The 19,051-nt window shown below is 45.8% G+C and overlaps 2 protein-coding genes across 3 annotated transcripts in view; both read left to right on the top strand.

The window, feature by feature from the left end:
* The first annotated feature begins 2,790 nt into the window (after positions 1–2,790).
* LOC119720244 (probable flavin-containing monoamine oxidase A) lies at positions 2,791–11,351 on the top strand. Of its 2 annotated transcripts, none has more exons than XM_038189864.1 (11): positions 2,791–2,987; positions 3,244–3,334; positions 4,894–5,068; positions 5,230–5,344; positions 6,394–6,542; positions 7,118–7,301; positions 8,283–8,374; positions 8,911–9,111; positions 9,828–9,914; positions 10,301–10,380; positions 10,876–11,082. In XM_038189864.1, the coding sequence occupies exons 1-11, from the start codon at positions 2,855–2,857 to the stop codon at positions 10,940–10,942; spliced, it is 1,374 nt and encodes a 457-aa protein (XP_038045792.1). In that variant the 5' UTR covers positions 2,791–2,854; the 3' UTR covers positions 10,943–11,082. The 2 variants fall into 2 exon arrangements, with proteins under 2 accessions (XP_038045792.1, XP_038045791.1); XM_038189863.1 differs by having other exon boundaries at positions 2,793–2,987; positions 10,893–11,351.
* The window catches only part of LOC119720245 (probable flavin-containing monoamine oxidase A), a 26,856-nt gene continuing 18,697 nt past the window's right edge, over positions 10,893–19,051 (top strand). The window contains exon 1 of the mRNA XM_038189865.1: positions 10,893–11,007. The gene's annotated coding sequence lies outside the window, so the exon portion shown is untranslated. The remainder of the gene's footprint in view (positions 11,008–19,051) is intronic.

Raw genomic sequence — 19,051 nt, 5'->3', positions numbered from 1 at the left:
CTGTGAAATTGTTGCGTCTGGCTTGCTGACATTTAGAAGAAATCTAGAAATGTCGTTGATTTCCTACAATCAGTCAATAATTTTGGAACAAAGAGTGCGCTGACGAAATCGTGTGTCTTGATCGAAAGGTTGTACATTATTTTTCACTCGAAAAGTGTCATATCCACTGAGCTGAAACCTCAACAGGTCAGGTTTTGACCATTCTTCTTTTGATTTTGAGTGGTGTTATTATTGGAATCGAACAAATCGCATGGAAAGCAAATGATCCTATAGTGAGCACGGACATCCGGGATTTTTTTTACATTGCCTTATCTGGCTCCCAGACCTATGCTCTTGAAACTCAATGGTTCTTGAGTGAGGAGTGCTGAATGTTAACACTTAGCAACCAATGAAAACTGGATTGCAGATGAATATTTTCATCGGATGACGTAAGCCCGCCCCACCTTTAAGCCTATGCTTCTTTGCAGAATTCTTTAGCGTCAATGGTATTTAGGGGGCGCCCCGCCCCCCTTCGCAATGAGGTACAAGAATTGCGTAGCCTATTTCGTGCATGATCTTATTTTGTGTGTGTGTGTAGGGTTTAAGCAATCGACACCATGCATGAGACACTGACATGATGATGTTGCACTTGTGGCGTGTGCCACGGGCGGTAATTCCCCTTAATCGCGTAATACCCTTCAAGTGCAATACTTCATGTCAAACGGATATTGGCAAGACATGAATAGATGCTGGCCGTCACTTATGTGATGATCCCTAGCTCCGATCTGGACGCGTCGACAGGGTTGCAGTTTGCTTAAAACATTCGTCAATTAACGCCTCTGCTGTCTGAACTTTCATGGAACTTACGAAATGAAGGATCGGACCGACGGTGGTGTCTTGTATAACTCAATGGATATTTCAATAAACTGGATATCAGTGGCCGTTACAGGGGTCTAATTCGCAATAAAAAAAATTTAAAATAAAGTGAAGCAACTGTTGTCAGCGGCGTATCCAGTGGGGTTGGGGGGGGGGAGACTTCCCCTCCCCTGGCTGATTTATTTTATTTATTTATTTTTTTTATATCTATTTCCACAAATGGTATAGAGAGGTCTGACATGAACGACAAATATAGAAAACAAAAAAAAATTGCAATGCGTCAAAAATGTCAGCAACAGAAAGTGGCAGTACGTATGTTTTGGAAGCCTAAGACTTTTGTATTTGCCAGCATCCCCCCCCCCCACCCCTCCTGACATCAAACGCTGGATATGCTGCTGACTATTGTTATTATTAAAACACCAAAAAATAAGTTAATAATAAACATAACAAAACAAACTAAAAAAAAACCAAACATTCCTTTAAAACCTTAAATTTGTCCAGAAATGTTTCAGCAGCAGAAGTGTGAAATTAACCTCGCCCTTAAGTAACTGATCTTCACATAAAGTGGTGCGATCTTCTATTTTTTTCCCCTACAAATATTATTTTTTGTTTGATCGCCCATTCACAGCCTTATAGCCACAGCAAACCACGAGAGCGACCTCTCGTGTTGGAGAAAAACTTTTATTTGTTTTACCCTGGGAAAGACGCTAGAGGGCGCAAGACAGCTTAGCAAATAAACAAGTTTCAGAAACTTGTCGGGCATGTGTCGATGTAGGTGCGGACTTTGATTTGTGGTTTCAATATTGTCTATCATATATACCGGTATTGTAGTTGTTTTCCTGGACTGGGGGTGGTCTTTCATATGAGTTGAATTTCCGAGGGTGGTCAGACCGAAATGGTTGGGATTTTTATCTTATTGTAAACTGTAAAGTCGAAAGTTCAAGTGACCAGTGGTGCATTGTACAGTGGAGTGTAGCCCGACTGCGTGCCGTACAGTACTATCGCAAGCTCTGTAGTACGGCCAGACGCTGAATGCTTCCAAAAAGACTGAATTTTATTGGCCGCTGATGTAGCGATTTTGCTACATCTTTTGATCGAGATTATCTTTTCATCCAGGACAACAATTTCCACAGTTAAGGTTCTTAGTCGTAGAGCAACTCATGCTCATACCTTTTCGAAAAAACGTTCTTTGGTCTCAATATTTTCATCCATCTGGCCAAAAGACGACTTTCAGTCATCATCTTCCACAAATATCGTCCCGAAAATGCTCCCCCATGCGATTTCAAAATGGCGGCCGCGCTGTAACTCATGAATATGCATGAAAAGTCTGTGACGTATGACCTCATGTTTTTGGACGTGCGTGCGGCGGCGCCGTACGTACACGTACGTACATGTACATTACTTGTAGACAACAGCCCAGTTCGTGCATGCACACGTACGTCCGCGCGGCGATATGTACGTACGGCGCCGCCGCACGCACGTCCAAAAACACGAGGTCATACGTCACAGACTTTTCATGCATATTCATGAGTTACAGCGCGGCCGCCATTTTGAAATCGCATGGGGGAGCATTTTCGGGACGATATTTGTGGAAGATGATGACTGAAAGTCGTCTTTTGGCCAGATGGATGAAAATATTGAGACCAAAGAACGTTTTTTCGAAAAGGTATGAGTTGCTCTACGACTAAGAACCTTAACTGTGGAAATTTTAGTCCTGGATGAAAAGATAATCTCGATCAAAAGATGTAGCAAAATCGCTACATCCGCGGCCAAAAAAATTCAGTCTTTTTGGAAGCATTCAGCGTCTGGCCGTACTACAGAGCTTGCGATAGTACTGTACGGCCAGACGCAGTCGGGCTAAGTGGAGTGGTACAGCGGCCAAATAGCCACTGCCTTTTTTTAGTTGTGAGTTAAATAAACAACTTTGTATTCTCTTACTGTGGTTTGAAAGCACACTGCTACGATTTCGATTCAATAAGACGTTTTCACAGTTCGCATCATGGCGTCAGAAACGGGATCCGACTTGGACTGCGATGTCGTCATCATTGGGGCGGGTTTATCCGGCCTGACTGCAGCGTACACCCTTCTCAAGCACGACAGCAACTTGAAACTTAGGATTCTTGAAGCAAGCGGTGAGAAAGTTTTCGCTGGCTCCAGAGAGGAGGCCAGTTTTATGTCCTCTTTGCGCCTCACTGCCTGACTGACTGATTGACTGACTCACCTCTTTTGACGCCAGAGGGCGTTGTTTTTTCTTTCCTATTTATTCACATTCATATACCCGCAGCGTCAAGGGAATAATGGGAGTAGAATCAAGTAAAAAATGATTAATTTTCCTACTCTTCTGTTTTATTTGTATAGAAATTTGATGTGACGTTTTCCCACCAACAGATCGCATTGGAGGGCAAATATTGACGAAGGAACTAAAGTGTGGCAATGGGGAGACCGACCAGTTTGACTTTGGAGCTGTTTGGATTCACAAGTAAAATACTTGGTCTTTTGAGTGAAATTTATTTTGCCAGTCATTTCAATAAAAAAAAATTACATTTTCTTTTTATGGAAAGATTTCCATAAATTATACGAAGTTCACTAATTTTCCTCTGTATTGACTAACAAGCCCCCAGATAGCAATTTCATGTCATCAAAGTCAATTTGAGCAGTGAGAAAATACAAGCATTTTCTTAGAAAACACTTGGAATTTTTCAGTCCAATCTCATAGGGTTTGTACACAGGGTGTTGAGTGAACTTCGTATATGGAAATCTTTCCCTTTTTAAAATTTTTTTTAATTCAGGTACCAATCTTGGGCCAAATTTATAACGTTGCTTAGCCCTAACCCTCCTTAATCCACCAAAATGAGGCGGTTTTGGAGGATTTTGGAGGATTGAGGCTGTATGGCCAAAACAAAAGTTAATGATGATGGATTGTGGATTGTGGATAGTTCATATATGCTGTTTCAAGCAGCCTTGCGTAATTGAGCCCTGCATTGTGCTCGATATCATCCGCACTGCTTCTGAATGTCATCCGCACTGCCTCAACCCATTAAGACAGTGATTGTTGGAGGATTTTCAAGGATTGAGGCAATGGTCATGCCTCCAACATGTCCAATGAACAAATTCAAGAAATAACGGATGATGAGGCTAAATCCAATTTTTTTATATGGTAGCGATTGGAGAAAAAATTGCTAACCTTATTTCATGGCGTGGATGTGAACGGTCGTGCGCAGCTGGAAATCGTCACTGATTTAAGCAATTTTTTCCTCTGGCGTTAAAGAGGTTGTGGAATGCTCGAAGACGTTTCCATCATTTTTCGGGTATATGTAGCCTAAGGTGTGATGAAATAAAAACGACTATTGTTTCTGTCATGAAATGAGTACAAAAGGTACTTTTGAGAGCTGTTTTTCATGTCCAGTTTCGACCCGAATGTGCAACTGTGTAAAAGTCGTCGTTGCGGGCAGCAAACAAAACACAGTAAATCGTGACGTAATAAACAGGACTCCCGATGCACAGTAGCATACACGAGTCCTGTTTATTACGTCACGATTTACTGTGTTTTGTTTGCTGCCCGCAACGACGACTTTTACACAGTTGCACGTTCGGGTCAAAACTGGACCTAAAAAACAGCTCTCAAAAGTACCTTTTGTACTCATTTCATGACAGAAACAATAATCGTTTTTATTTCATCACACCTTAGGCTACATATACCCGAAAAATGACGGAAATGTCTTCGAGCATTCCACAACCTCTTTAAGCATGCTTTAGCTGTGCTTACTGCTTACGGTCTCCATGAAGTAGCCAAATCTGTGTTAGCAGAAAACTGCGGGCTAATAGCAGCTTTAACCCTAACCTTCCCAACTCCATCAAAATCCATCATAATCATGGAGTATGATGGAATTACGCCTGAAGGCCTATTAAAAGCAAAGCATGCATTGGAAGCAGTGTGATTGATGGATTTTGGCAGACTTGGTCCAGTACTTGGTAAAAGACAGTAGGGAGTTAAAGAAGTGCTGCGCCCTCATTTTCTTGTTTTCCGCATTTCGTTAGAGACCAGAAAGAAATCAACGCCCTCCTAGCCGAGCTGGATATCCAGAAATACCCGCAGTACGAGAAAGGCAAGAATTACATGGAACTGCTCGACGGCAAAGTCAAATCCTACTCGGGGGACAACATGCCGGTTGGCATCAAAGACAAACTGGATATATACTCCTATTTCTCCAAGGTAAGCCATTGGTGTGCATGACACTGCTCCGCCAAAGTGAGGAATAAGCGCATGAAACTGTTTTATCAAACTAAGGAATACGTTTAGTTGCTAATATCTCTTTGCCTGCCTTGGTCTTCATCAGGTCTCCTATTTTACCCACTAGATCTTTTCCCTCTTAGGCCGAGAGCGCGTCCAAGGCCGTCAATCTAGAGAACCCACAGCTCTCCGTTAACGCAGCGGATCTCGACGGAACAAGCGTGGAGGATTTCCGCAAGAAAACAGTGTGGACAACGGGTCAGTTTATAGATTTACAGAAAATTGAAACGTGATTCAGCGATAGATACTTGGACCCAAAATAAACACGTGGCCTGATGCCAATCTTGGAAATCAGGGGAAATCTTGAAAAAGGTTTCCAATTTTTTTCCGTCAGGGAAAATTGTGCCTTTGATAATACAAGCATGGCATTTGGCACACAGTCAGAGTATGTCTATTAAAGCTACAGTCAATCATTTGCAGCTATCCAAAAAGCAACTGACGTAATTATTGTTGAAAAACATACTTGGTTGAAAGATAGTAAGGGGACTAAACTCCCTGTGAAGTGTATTCTGTATTGCATGCTGTCATTTTGAAGAAATCAACGGAATAAGGCCTTTCTAACAGTGTGTCTAAAGACACATCGTTGGAAATTTCCATTAGTAATTCCTTTTATTCGGCAAAGCTCACGCAAGCGTTAATTGACATGACGCAGACATGCGTGCGATTGCTATAATTCGTCGGATCAGCTGGTGCGCGACATCACGAAGCTGAAATTCAGCTCGGTGAGAACGTGTCTCGGACGCTGAATTCAGGCCCAGTTCAAATCATGATTCAGCAACTTTGGATTTGAAATCGAGATCCTAGAATGTTGTTATCTTGAAATATACAGCTGAAGCTGAGCTGAAACCTCCACAGGTTAGTTGTACTTCAGATTTTTAGCACTTTAGTCACTCCAAACGAACAAAATGCACAACATACCGATGATGGACGGTACCTTTAAGAAAGATATCTGGCTATGGGGCTATCGCAGATTCGACCTTTGAAAAATAATAGGTAGAATAATGAGCAATTTTCCAAATTTTCAAAATGGATGCCATTGCGTGTTATTCTACCAATTTTTTTTTTCAAAGGACAAATCTGTGATGGCCCTTTTGCCAAATGTCTTTCTTATTCTGACTGTGTGCCAAATGCAATGCTTGTATCATCAAAGGCACAATTCCATCACCTAACTGCTGAGCTGTAAAAAAAAAATACATGTATGTCAAAAAAAAGTCTGCATTGTCATTTTGTTGCATCTAATAACATAGGCGGAGGGGATTTAGCGGACATGATGGCAACGATCAACCACACCATGGCCCCAGCGCACATCTCCAAGATGGAATACCTCTATGTCATGAAGTCCTGTGGCGGCTATGAAGCACAAATGGGCGGCGACGGGTCGGACTTTAGGGTTGAGGTATGTGTGATTGTCTTGTGATTGTCTTGTGATTGAGTTATGATTGTCTTGCGATTGACTTGCGATTGTCTTGCGATTGACTTGCGATTGACTTGCGATTGACTTGTGATTGGCTAGTGATTGTCTTGTGATTGACTTGTGATTGTGTTGTGATTGACTTGTGATTGTCTTGTTATTGACTTGTGATTAATTTGTGATTGTGTTGTGATTGGCTTGTGATTGGCTTGTGATTGTCTTGTGATTGACTTGTGATTGTGTTGTGATTGACTTGTTATTGACTTGTGATTAATTTGTGATTGTCTTGTGATTGGCTTGTGATTGTCTTGTGATTAATTTGTGATTGTGTTGTGATTGAACGACTTGTAATGTCTTTTCAAAATTTGACGTACAACTCTGCCAGTTGTTGTACTTGTACAAATGTATATATTTTCTCATAGAAATTCTCAATTTCACCACTGACTTTCCTATTTCTGGGATACAATTTGTAGAAAATGTGTGTTTTGGATATAACTGTACCAAGGTCTGCTATTTTACATAATAAATATAAAATAGAAACATCTTCTTTTTTTCCCAAGGGCGGAATGTTTCAAATTTGCCAGAAACTCGTTACACACATCGGAGACGAAAATATCCACACTGGTGAGAAGGTTGTCAGTATCGTCCAAGAAGACGGACAACAGAGGGCGCTTGTCAAAACGCAGAGCGGCAAGGTGGTGTCTACTAAGCATGTTGTCGTCACAGTGCCGCCGAGCAATATTGGTACGTCAAAGTGAAAGATGGACTCTTCAGGATCTGGCTATAAGTTCGCCCCCAATCCCCGCCCACAAGCCCTTCCCACAAGCCCCGCCCACCTTTGGTTTGTGGACATTTCTCACAGTGCTTGGTCAGCTGGGAAGGGTCGATTGGGAAACTACAAATTTGCACAGAAAAGTTGTTAAAAACTTTACTAAGCACCACACAAATTTTGCTTCAGAAAAGTTGGGTTACCAGCCAAGAATTCACATGATACGCATTCCTTGTGACTGGTACTCCACTAATTTCTGCAATAAATTCTACATAGCCGTTGCACTTTACCAGGCTATTTGTATTGTTTATCACCCATTTCAGTTGGAATGATTAACTTTTTCATCCTGATTAGTTTTTAGGCCAAAAAAAAAAGGCTCCGGTTTCTGGTATGCGCGCGCGTCGCCGTAGCCATGCGCGTCGGCAAAATGAAAAAGTTTTTTTTTCAATGAAAGATGATGTCTCAAAACCGCCAAACTCACTGGTTTGACTGGAATCCTGCTGCTGCACAATTTTAACGTGTTTTTAGATTGGGTTATGGTCGAGAATAAGCTTTATGTGGCCTCTCTGGACTCCCATAATATTTGCACTAAGTTTAGTCGGGCACCATTTGCAGTCATCAGCCGACATTTGAAGCAAAAAATCAGGTAAAAAAAAAAAAAGCCGCGTCGCCGCACTACTTTTTGGGCAAGCTCCATACCAGAAACCGGAGACTTTTTTTTTTTGGCCTTAGCAGCTAATCTTTCATTTTATTGGAAGAAATTGTAAAAATTACTGTGTTTGTGAAACCCATTAAGTCCTATATTGGGAGAAGTGCCTTCACTTTGGAAGAAAGTCCTCAAGAAATGCTTTTATTTTGAGTCTGTTCAAAGATTGGGTGTTCCGGCAAATTTCCCTCATTTGGGCTGATTCCATCACTTTTTTCTTACATTATAATAATTTGTTTACCCTTCACAGTTGACATTGAGTTTACTCCACCATTTTCTATCGAGTTTCCTCCCCCATCCTACTCCCTTGGAACGATAAGTTTTGTTGCGACGTACGGTCAGGTAGGTAAAGCACACTGCATTAGTCTAAGCAAATTTAACAAAGGAATTTATGTAATTGGAAAGAAAAATTGGTCGTGAATTTTGATTGACTTGTGATTTACCTTTGATTGACAAGTGATTAGCTTGTGATATGACTTGTGGTTGAAATGTGATTGGCATGTGATTGACGTGATCGTCATGTGAATATTATTGTTTGCATGTTATTGACACATGATTGAGTTGTGATTGACTTGTGATTGGCACATCATTGACTTGCGGTTGACATGTGATAGACTTGTTTTTGACATGTGATTGATGCAATTGGCATGTGACTGGAATATTATTTGCGTGTCATTGACACATGATTAACTTGTGGTTAACATGAAATTGACTTATGATTTTGATTGGTATACATGTATGAATGACTTATGATCGACAGGTGATTGACTTGTGTTTGGCACAGATTGACTTATGATTGACTTTGTGATTGACACATGATTGACATGTGATCGGCATGTGACTAACATGTGACTAACATAATGTTCTGTTCATTGCAGCCGTTTTGGAGGGACGCAGGATTCTCCGGCCAACATATGAGCATGTTGTCAATCCTGGCGCAGATCAGGGAACTTCCCCAGGCAGGGCCACTCACCATGGTCATGGACGGAGTGTCCAGCAAGGGCCACGCAGCGCTGTTTGGGACCCTAGCAACCGGCAACCTAAAGAATCTAACATTGGTGACTGACAAGCTGAAAACTGTAAGGACCTCATGGCAGAGAAATCAAGATTGATATAAAATTTTAGTCAAGTCAATTGCAAGTCATTTAAAAGTCCGCTACGAGTCGGCTACAAGTTGGTTATCATAAATCAGTCAAAAGTCAGTCTGAAGAAAGTCACTTGTCAGTCATAATTTGGTTATGAGCCAATCACAAGTCAGTCACAAGTCAGTCACAAGTCAGTCACAAGTCAGTCACAAGTCAGTCACAAGTCAGTCACAAGTCAGTCACAAGTCAGTCACAAGTCAGTCACAAGTCAGTCACAAGTCAGTCACAAGTCGGTCATGTCATTCATAACTGAGTCACGAGTCAGTGATGAGTTGGTCGCAAGTCAATCACAAGTCTGACATGATCATGATCAAGCAGAAAGCTATATTAAACTACTAGAGCGCTAACTCATTGTACAAATAAAGCCTGCTGGGCGCATCCATGTTTGTGCCCAAACCTATGGAAAACATGAAATTAAGTACGGCTTTTTGGTACGGCTATATGCATATCTGCGTTTGTATTCTATACCAGTGCGTTATCCGAACCGATTCACCCAAAACCCGAAACGCACGATCAGTAAATGAGCATTTCATTTTGCAAACTTACACCAACCAATTTTTGCTATGACGTCTTTTTTAATGGTCATGCTTACAGAAAACTCACTTACATATATTAAAAAGCTTTTAATTGACAAATTCTTACATTTGCAGATGGATGAACGTAAGGCAGTTGTGCTGACCAAGCTGGCCGAGATCTTCGGACGGCAAGCTGAGCAAGCTATTGATTATGCTGACCATGTAAGCATTATAGACTGACCATGTAAGCATTATAGACTGACCATGAAAGCATTATAGACTGACCATGTAAGCATTACAGACTGACCATGTAAGCATTATTGACTGACCATGTAAGCATTATAGACTGACCATGTAAGCATTACAGACTGACCATGTAAGCATTATTGACTTCAGCAATGCTAATGTACTTTGCAGATACCCGAAACTGTCGGGTTTGAATCTACGCTTTACTAATACAATAGCTTTATGCCTACTTTATTGCATTATTTGGCATTTCACACGATCTTTAACTTATCTGAAGAAAAAAATTATTAGATTTTGTATAATTTACATTAACACCTTGGATTCCTTTTTTTGAACACCCTGTATGTATCACGTTTTTACAGGTTTGGGAGCCGGAGGAGGGGGTTCAAGAAATGAGTAAATTCATGGATGAATGTGTGTTTTTCAATCAGTCATCTGGCAGGTATGAATAGGTTTTTTTTATAAAAAGAAAAATGTAAAAAGGTTACTTGAATTTTATTTTTTTTAAGGGGTCTGTTGGAATTTATGAAATACGGGAGAATGACAAATGGTTAAAATTGAAAAATGTAAAAAAATAAGATAGGAACCAGTTGATTTTTGTTGCTGGAAATTTGTTTAATGTTTTTTTAAAGTAAAATTGCATCTTGTAGCTGCCTAGCGCCAAATTGGCAGCATGGAGCTGTATACTCTCCAGGGAGCTGAGATGGTATTTGGAATGTTTCATGGGCCCAATGATCAGGGGTAATAATGATGTAAAGCGCTCTGATCTTAGTTAAAAGCACCATATAAGAACCTGTTATTATTATTATTATTATTATCATGGACCGATAAAGATCGATTACATTCGTCCAACTTTGTGAGACTAGCGTGTGGTTTGAGTAATTATCGAGATATGGTTATTACTGTGGTTCTCATTCAAACATTCAATGTCATGCAGATATGTTGATTTTCCAGGGTGCATTGGGCGGGGGCTCACGTCTCCCCCTCATGGGCAGGAACCATGAATGGAGCAGTGCATTCTGGGATACGTGCGGCCAACGACATCATCGAGCAGATGAAGTAAACATTCGTAAGATAGCGTCACGTTTTGTACAGATTTGTAATTGAGGTATTGGATCACAAGTCCATCACAAGGCCATCACAGTCCCAAGTCAAGTCACAGGTTATTGAGCTTTGACAAAGGCATTCCTTTGTTGTTGTTCATCCACTGTTACTTGTGGCTGGACTTGTGAATTGATTTGTGGTGCACTTGTCACAAGGGCGAATCCAGAGTACTGTTGCGTATCGCATCAGGTTGACCAGCACTCGATTTCACGAAGCGCTGCGACACGTCGCAACTCGTGTTACGACGTGTAACACGTCGCAACTCGCGACGCGTCGTATCTTCCATTTCACGAAAGTTGCAATGTGTTGAACGCGTCGTAAGTTCCTTGACAACAGCTTAAAACACGTCGCAAGTTAAGACGTGTCTAGTGGTCGTCGCAAAATAAGAAGAGTCATTTCTAAGTCAGTTTTATGCCATAAACATTACATTAACGAGATTATAATACCGAGGCAATGTGTGTAAAGTTGTAAATAGAAAATTCACTGAATAATTATGAATTAGACCGGAATATTAGAATAGAAATTTAAAAGTAGCTATACAGTTCAATGAGAGTTTGTTTTCCTTCAAAATTGCATCGCACGGCCGCCATTTTGTTTTACGTTTTAACAAATTTCGAGCTGAGATCCGACGACTCTTTGTTGAATATCAGACGACTATTTACTGTACGCTGACTAAATACATAAAACAGTCACCGAGTTGTGCTATAAATACACCTACGACGCGTCGCAGTTACGACGTGTTTTGTGAAATAGATCGCAGGATGCGTCGCAGCTGCGACGCATCGTAGAGATACGACGCGTCGCATCGCTTCGATGCATCGTAAGTTACGAAGAGTTTGATGAAATCGGGTGCTGGCCAAACGGACCCGAAACATTCCGAAAACGATCTGAACACCCGAAATTCGACCCAACACGACAAAATTATGTTCAAGGAAAACCGACCCGAAACCGAACACACTCGAAAAAAAACAACGAATATCTGGCTTGGGCAACTGTCTCCACTTTTTATGCCTGAATTTACCTGCGTTGCGTGAAAATTGTCAACCCTCAGTTTGGGGTGGGGGGTGCCCCCTCCATACGTCCCCTGAATCCGCGACTGCTCCTGATCCATCGAAGTTGCTGGTTATTTTTATTCACTTTTCAAAAAAACTTTATATGTTTTTTTTTTGATTGACAAAAGACTCTGTCTTAAATACTTGCTGTATTAAAAAATCATGCTCATACAGATTGCATATTAACTTAATAGACAAAGAATTGAGTATACAAAGATTTAAGTGTTCTAATATTAGGCCAAAAAAAAAAATAAGTCGGTCTCTGGTCAGCACGCTCGTCGGTTTTAATCATGCGCGTCGATCTTTTTTTATTCCAAAAATGTTCCGCGGTAGCTCCAACAGCGCCCTCTATTTCCGCACCTCCTCATTTTTTTTTACCAAAGAACACCAAGGAATGGGAAATTGCACCAAGGCAAATGATCGAAAGCACCAAGGCAAATTATGGAGGACACCAAGGCAAATTATGGAGGACACCAATGTACATGAGGACACCAAAAAAGCAAAATAGTACCCCACCTTGTCTGTACAATCCAAGCTTGAAGAAAAAAAAAAAGCAAAAAAAAAAAAAAAAAGCCGCGTGGCCGCGTCAATTCCGGAACTTTGGTCTGACCAGAGACCGAATATTTTTTTTTTGCCTTAAAAGAACAATTCTGTTTTTGAAACAGACAAAATCACATGGTAGATTGTGTTGTTCTGAATTGAATATACAAAAACCTCTGCAATATGTTGTTCAAAAATTTCTGAAAATATGCTGTAGGCCTACCAAAGAAGTTTTTGCTAAAGATTCTTTTAAAAATCATTGGAATAATTAAATAATTATAAGAATATAATATCTCGATTCGAAAAATTGCTGTGTAATTTATTCAATTGAAAATACATATTTTTGATAATTTATTTTATTTTTCTAAAGTTGTGCAAAAATAGAATTTGTTGATTGAAACTAAAATAAAAAGACACAAAGTGAATAGAATATTGAGCCTACTAGAAATACCTTATTGCATTATTTATGTTTTCTGAAAATCCACTAACTTTAATGTCTTTCTTACTAAAAAAATCAAGAAATGTGTTGGCTTTGATAATCACTCTTGAGGGCGCTATTCATAAACAGTAGCGCGGAAAGCAACCTCGTGCCCCGTGGGTACGATCTTGCAGCGCCATGTTGTTTCCCATCATGCCTTGCGCGATCGTAACCCCTGGAATTGTGTAATTTAAATATACCAAAATACGGTACATTATAATTAGGGCTGCAGTTTATCCGTTTTACGTGCCGATGCCATCTTTAAAATGTAAAAAGTTATGATTTTGAAGAATCAATCCTTTCAAACTCAACGTTTGGACGTTGTGTTAATTAGCAAAGATTTGTATTAAATGTACGTACCCCTTTCGTGCCTTTACAACCACAGATACAGGATTTTTTTTAGCGAAAAACGCGGCTGACATAATCCATATCGTCCTGTTCAGGGCGGGAAGGCCGGAAGGACCGCTCCGGGTGGTCGCGGCCCCCCGGCCCCCCTGACGACACTGGACTTACCCGTCTTCTTAGTGGCGGTGGCGACGGGGACCGTCCTGCCGGACCACACCGTCCGAATGGAGGTGGGTCTGGGGTCCCCTGCCGGGAGAGATGAGGCGGGGACGGGGCCTGTCCCATGTCGTCGTCACTGGCGTGCACCTCCAGCGCATCGGCCTCCGCCATCACCACGGCCACGCTGTCCCCTTGGCAGAAACGGTGGTGTCCGGCGCGGACATCGGCCCTAAAAAACCGAACTCCGCACCCTCTATGGCAGGGGTATGGGCGCTCCGGGTGGAGCGCCACACACGCGGTGTTTAGGTGCCTCCGCAAATTCCTCCTCCTCCCGAACGTCTGGTCACAGTGCGGGCAATGAATCAGGGCCTGGTCCATCCTGCAGGGAGAAGAAAGAGAAGAGCATTTAGTTATTTGTTGGCAATAACGGCTTGGTCGGATTATCTTCCGGCCACCCCAGGTGACTCTTTCAGGAGCCAGCGCCGATGGTGGCGAAGAGGGCTGTCCCCCTTCGGGCCCGGCCAATTCCGTATTGGATCCGGCGTCCTCACTGCCCGGTCCTTCTGGGGCGGCAGCCGCCGTCGCCTCCGGTGGCAGTGTCCCCTTCCCCGTCTGAACTGGTAATGGTCCCTCCTCGGCTAACTGACCACCCACCCCGGCCGGTGGGTCCTCCCGGGTAGTGTCAGTCAACGGACTCGGTGGTAGCGTCACCTCCTGGTCTTGGGTTGGTGGCGGTCCCCCTTTTGGCAGGTTCTGCGCTACGCGCCTCCACCAGTCCACTTCGGCGTCGCCCAGATACGGCTTAAGCCGGTTGGAATGAACCACCTTGGCTTTGGCTCGAGGGGACTTTTGCACACGGAACGTGACATCATCGATCTTCTGTGTCACCACGAAGGGCCCGTCCCACCAGCACTGCAACTTTGGCGTGCGACCTACTTTCTTGGAGGGGGTATACAGCCACACAGGTTGGCCAGGCTTGTAGCTGGCACTTTCTGCTCGACGATCGTAATGTCGCTTTTGATATGTTTGGCTCTTCTTCAGATGATGACGGGCAAACTCGTGGGCACGCTCTATCTTTGTCCTCAACCCCTCCACATATTCGTGCTCCGCTGCGCCTGCCTTAGGTTTTCCGGCTGGCCCACCACCAGGTCCAACGGAAGTCGTACCTCTCGGCCGAACATCAGCATGTTTTGCGTGAATTTTGTGCTGTCGTGCTGGGAGGAGCGGTACGCCATCATCACGTACGGTAGGTGTTCGTCCCAATCGTCCTGGTTCTCATGAACAAACAGGCTCAGCATCGTCTTGACTGTGCGGTTGAACCACTCCACCATCCCGTCGGACTGGGGGTGGAACGGCGTGGTGCGGGTCTTTTGGACGCCGAGCAGCTTACAGGTGCCCTGGAAGAGCTCGGCTTTGAACTCCCTCCCTTGATCCGTGTGGATCTCGAGGGGAGCTCCAAACCGGGTGATAACCTGTTCGACAAGGACTCTGGCGACCGTCTGAGCAGTCTGGTCCGGGATCGGAAACGCCTCTACCCACTTCGTAAAGTAGTCGGCTACCACCATGATGCTAGAATTCCCTGTCCTCGTCCTCGGGAGTCGACCTGTGAGGTAGATCGTGAGGCGCTCCATCGGAGCCCCTACCAGGTACTGTTGAAGTGGGGCCTCGAGAGGTCGAGGAGGTGACTTCTTGGACCCACACTTGTGGCACTTTTGACACCACTCTTCTGCCTGGCGTCGCATCCCCCTCCAGAAAACCGGAGCCTGTCTCAGCCGTGCGATGGTCCGGGTGATCCCCAAATGTCCTGAAGTCCTATTGTCATGCGTTAGTCGCAAGACGTCGTCTACTTTCACTCGTGGTACCACGACCTTCCATACCGGTGGTTCGCCATTGGGCTGCTCCCACTTCACCTGCAATACACCTTGGGACAGCTGCATTGTCTCCCACTTAGCCCACCAGTACTTCGGGCCTTCACCCAGCGCCGAGACGTCCCGCCAGCTGGGTTTGGGGACCCCGTCCCCCAGCCACTGCACGATCCTGTCCAGTTCAGGGTCACTCTGTTGTTCCCGTTTGAGTTCCTCTTGGTCCCAGGCTTTCAGGAGTCCCTCCGTGGTGGTGGCTTCATCCTGCCCAGCCCCCGCAACGGCTCCCACCAGCACCTCCCTTGGTTGCGCCTTCCCGCCATTTGTGCGACTGGCTCTACTGCAAGTCAGCGTCCCGCCGAGCAAGGGGACCTTCTTTAGTAAAGCATTCCTGACTTGCTTCCTTGGATCGCCCACACTGGCCACACGGGATTCTAGAGACGGCGTCGGCGTTCGTGTGCTTCCTACCCGCCCGATGTTCCACATCGAACTCGTAGCACCCCAGCCTCTGAATCCACCTGGCCGTCTGCCCCTCGGGTTCGCGGAAGTTGAACAGCCATCGCAGCGACCCGTGATCTGTTCTGAGCAGGAAATGTTTACCAAGAAGGTAATGTTTGAAATAGTGAACGTAATAGACCAAGGCCAGCAACTCTCTCCGAGTGGTACAGTAGTTGCGTTCGGCCTTAGACAGGGTGCGGCTGCCATAGGCAACCACTCGTTCACCATCGTCTGCGACAGCACTGCTCCGATGGTGCAGTAGCTGGCATCTGTGTCCAGGACGTAGCGATGTGTCGTATTCGGATAACACAACACGGGTGCTGTGGTCAATGCGTCCTTGAGGTGCTCCAATGCTGACTGGCCAGCACTCGACCAGGAGAACGCCATTTGGCTCTTGGTGGTAAGGGCATGGAGGGGGCGAGCAATCTCGGCGAAGTTTGCAATGAAGCGCTTGTAGTAGGATGCGAGGCCCAGGAAACTCCGTACTTGAGTCAGGTTTGCTGGTTGCGACCAGTTCCTGATGGCCGCGACCTTTTCCGGATCCGTCCTATTCCCTTGGCCGACACGAGGTGACCCAAGAAGGACACCTCCGTCTTGAAGAGATCGCATTTCTTCGGTTTGAGCTTCAGGCTCGGAATTGCTCCAGGACCGTGGTCAGCTGCTTGTGGTGTTCCTCGAAGTCTGCCCCCCACATGATCACGTCATCAAGGTAGATTACCGCCACCTGCCACTGCAACCCCCTCAACACTTACTCCATCAGATGCTCAAATGTCGCAGGAGCGTTGCAAAGGCCAAAGGGCATCACGGTGAACTGGTACAGGCCGTTCTGCATCCCAAAAGCCGTCTTCTCCCGGTCACCCTCGTTCATGACGACTTGCCAGTAGCCACTGGCCAGATCAAGGGTGCTGAACCACTTCGCCCTGCTCAAAGCGTCAAGATTGTCCTCGATTCTGGGGATGGGGTAGGCGTCCTTCATCGTCACCTCATTGACTCTCCGGTAGTCGACACAGAACCGGACAGACCCATCCTTCTTCCGGACCAGCACCACCGGGGATGACCAAGGGCTGTGGGAGGGCTCGACCACGCCGTCCTGCAGCATCTGTTTTACCTGCCGGTCGGCCTCTTGCCGTTTATGTATCGGCAATCTTCTCGGCGGTTGACGTATAGGCGTTGCTGTCCCTGTATTTATTGTGTGTCGGGTCAGTTCGGTCCGACCAAGTTTGCCGTCCGGGCCGGTGAATGCTCCAGCGAATTCCGTCAGCATTTCAGCCAGTCGGGAATGTTCAAACCGGTCAAGGTTCCCGGCTCCTCGCTCCAGGAGGTCTTGCAGATGGGGCGGTACCTCTCTCTGGGCATCCGTCCTCTGTCCGGTGTCACCCAAAGGGAGGTGGTTGACGGCAGATCCTTGTTGCCCGTCCTCCAGCTCAATCACATCCAGACCCTCCATCGGTGAGAAGAGAGCCCAGCGGCTGCCTTTGTAGACCGTTACAGGGTCGGTCGTCGGGTTGAAAACCCGAACCGGAACGGTTCCATTGTTTGTGTCAACCAGGCCGGTAGCGACCGCGACCCGGCAATGGTCCGTAGCCTCCAAGCTGGGGTAAACCATCCCGACTCCCATCCGTGGTTCAGTCTTTATCTCCCCCGTGAGGATCGCCTCGTGACCAGCTGGGATTATCATGTTCTCTGTCACCTGCACTCTCGCCACCATGGGTTTGTGCGTAACACCTCCCAAGGGGACTGCCTTCCCATTAATGATGACAGCGTTGTCTCCCCATCGTCATTCGCAGTGATACTTTGACAAGAAATCAATTCCGAGTATCACGTCTAGCTCGATATCGGCCACGGTAAAGGTGTGGTATGCATGCAGATCCCCCACTTGTAGGTCGAAGTTGCCCCCCCCCCCCCCCCTCTTGTCGGCATGGGGCTGCCGGTGCCATCCTCAGAGCTGGAGATGACGGAAGGAGGTTCGGTCTCTCGGCACCGGGCCAGGCGTTGTAGATTCGCTCCGAGATCAGACTCACTGTTGCTCCGGTGTCTAGGAGGCAACGCACTGGTTTTCCCGCGATCCTCCCCGCCACGTAATTCACCTTAGACGTCCCACCCGAGGCCGGTCTGGCCCGAACAGCCGGCTCCGGCACAGGACGTTTCGGTGTTTCCTCTTTCTGTGGTCGTGGCTGGAAGGAGGCAGACTGCCATTTCTGATGGGGGCAGTACCGTCTGATGTGTCCAAATTCGTGGCACCCATAGCACTCCACCTGGGCACGCGCACCTGGTGAATACACGGCCCGGGGGGGCCGATTTGGGTTCCTTGGCAGGGGGTGGAGGAGGCTGGGCTACCGACCTCACGTCCCTAGCCATCGGTTTCCTTTTTCTGTTCTGCCCTTGCGACTCCAGAAATGCTTCCATTTCGGTCGCGAGAGTGACTGCCTCGGTCAAAGTCGTCGCTTTCCTGGAGAAGATGTGATGCTGCAGCTGTTCTTCTCCCAGGGCATTGCGGAAAGCCTCAACCGCCAAATCCTCACGGGCCTGCGTGGGCAACTTCGGGTAGCTCTTCAAGACCAATCGTCGGATTGATTGTCCTAGGCTACCAAGTGACTCGTCCCGGTCATTCGTACGCATAGACAGCTGTGCCCGGTGTAGCGGAATCTGTGCTGTCACGCCGAAACGTTGCTTGAAGTTTTCCAAGATGGAGGAATATTCCTTCCGTGCCTCCGGTGTCATATCCGCCAATGCCTCCTGAGCCGCACCCTTTAGGTGAGATGCAAGGAACATCGCCTTCTCCGCCTCACTCCACTGATTGACTGCTGCCACACTCTCGAAATGGATCAAGTAGTCCTACCACGACGAGATCCCGTCAAACCTGTTGGGGAGCATCAGTGGTCTCCGACCCCCCGGCCCGAGGTGATCAGGCGTCGCAGTTCCCCGCTTGACTGGCACTGGGGTAGCGCTTTCCCCCGTCTGTTTAGGGGCCGCCCAAACATCGCCTACAGCCTACCGTCCCGTAACGGCAGAAACTGGGTCGGTCCCCCCTGGGAGCACCGGGTGGTGACGTCCCATGGGATCCCCAAATTGCAG

Source organism: Patiria miniata, unplaced genomic scaffold, assembly GCF_015706575.1.
Source record: "Patiria miniata isolate m_02_andy unplaced genomic scaffold, ASM1570657v1 HiC_scaffold_9, whole genome shotgun sequence".
NCBI lineage: Eukaryota > Metazoa > Echinodermata > Asteroidea > Valvatida > Asterinidae > Patiria > Patiria miniata.
This window is presented reverse-complemented; position numbering and strand designations above follow the sequence as displayed.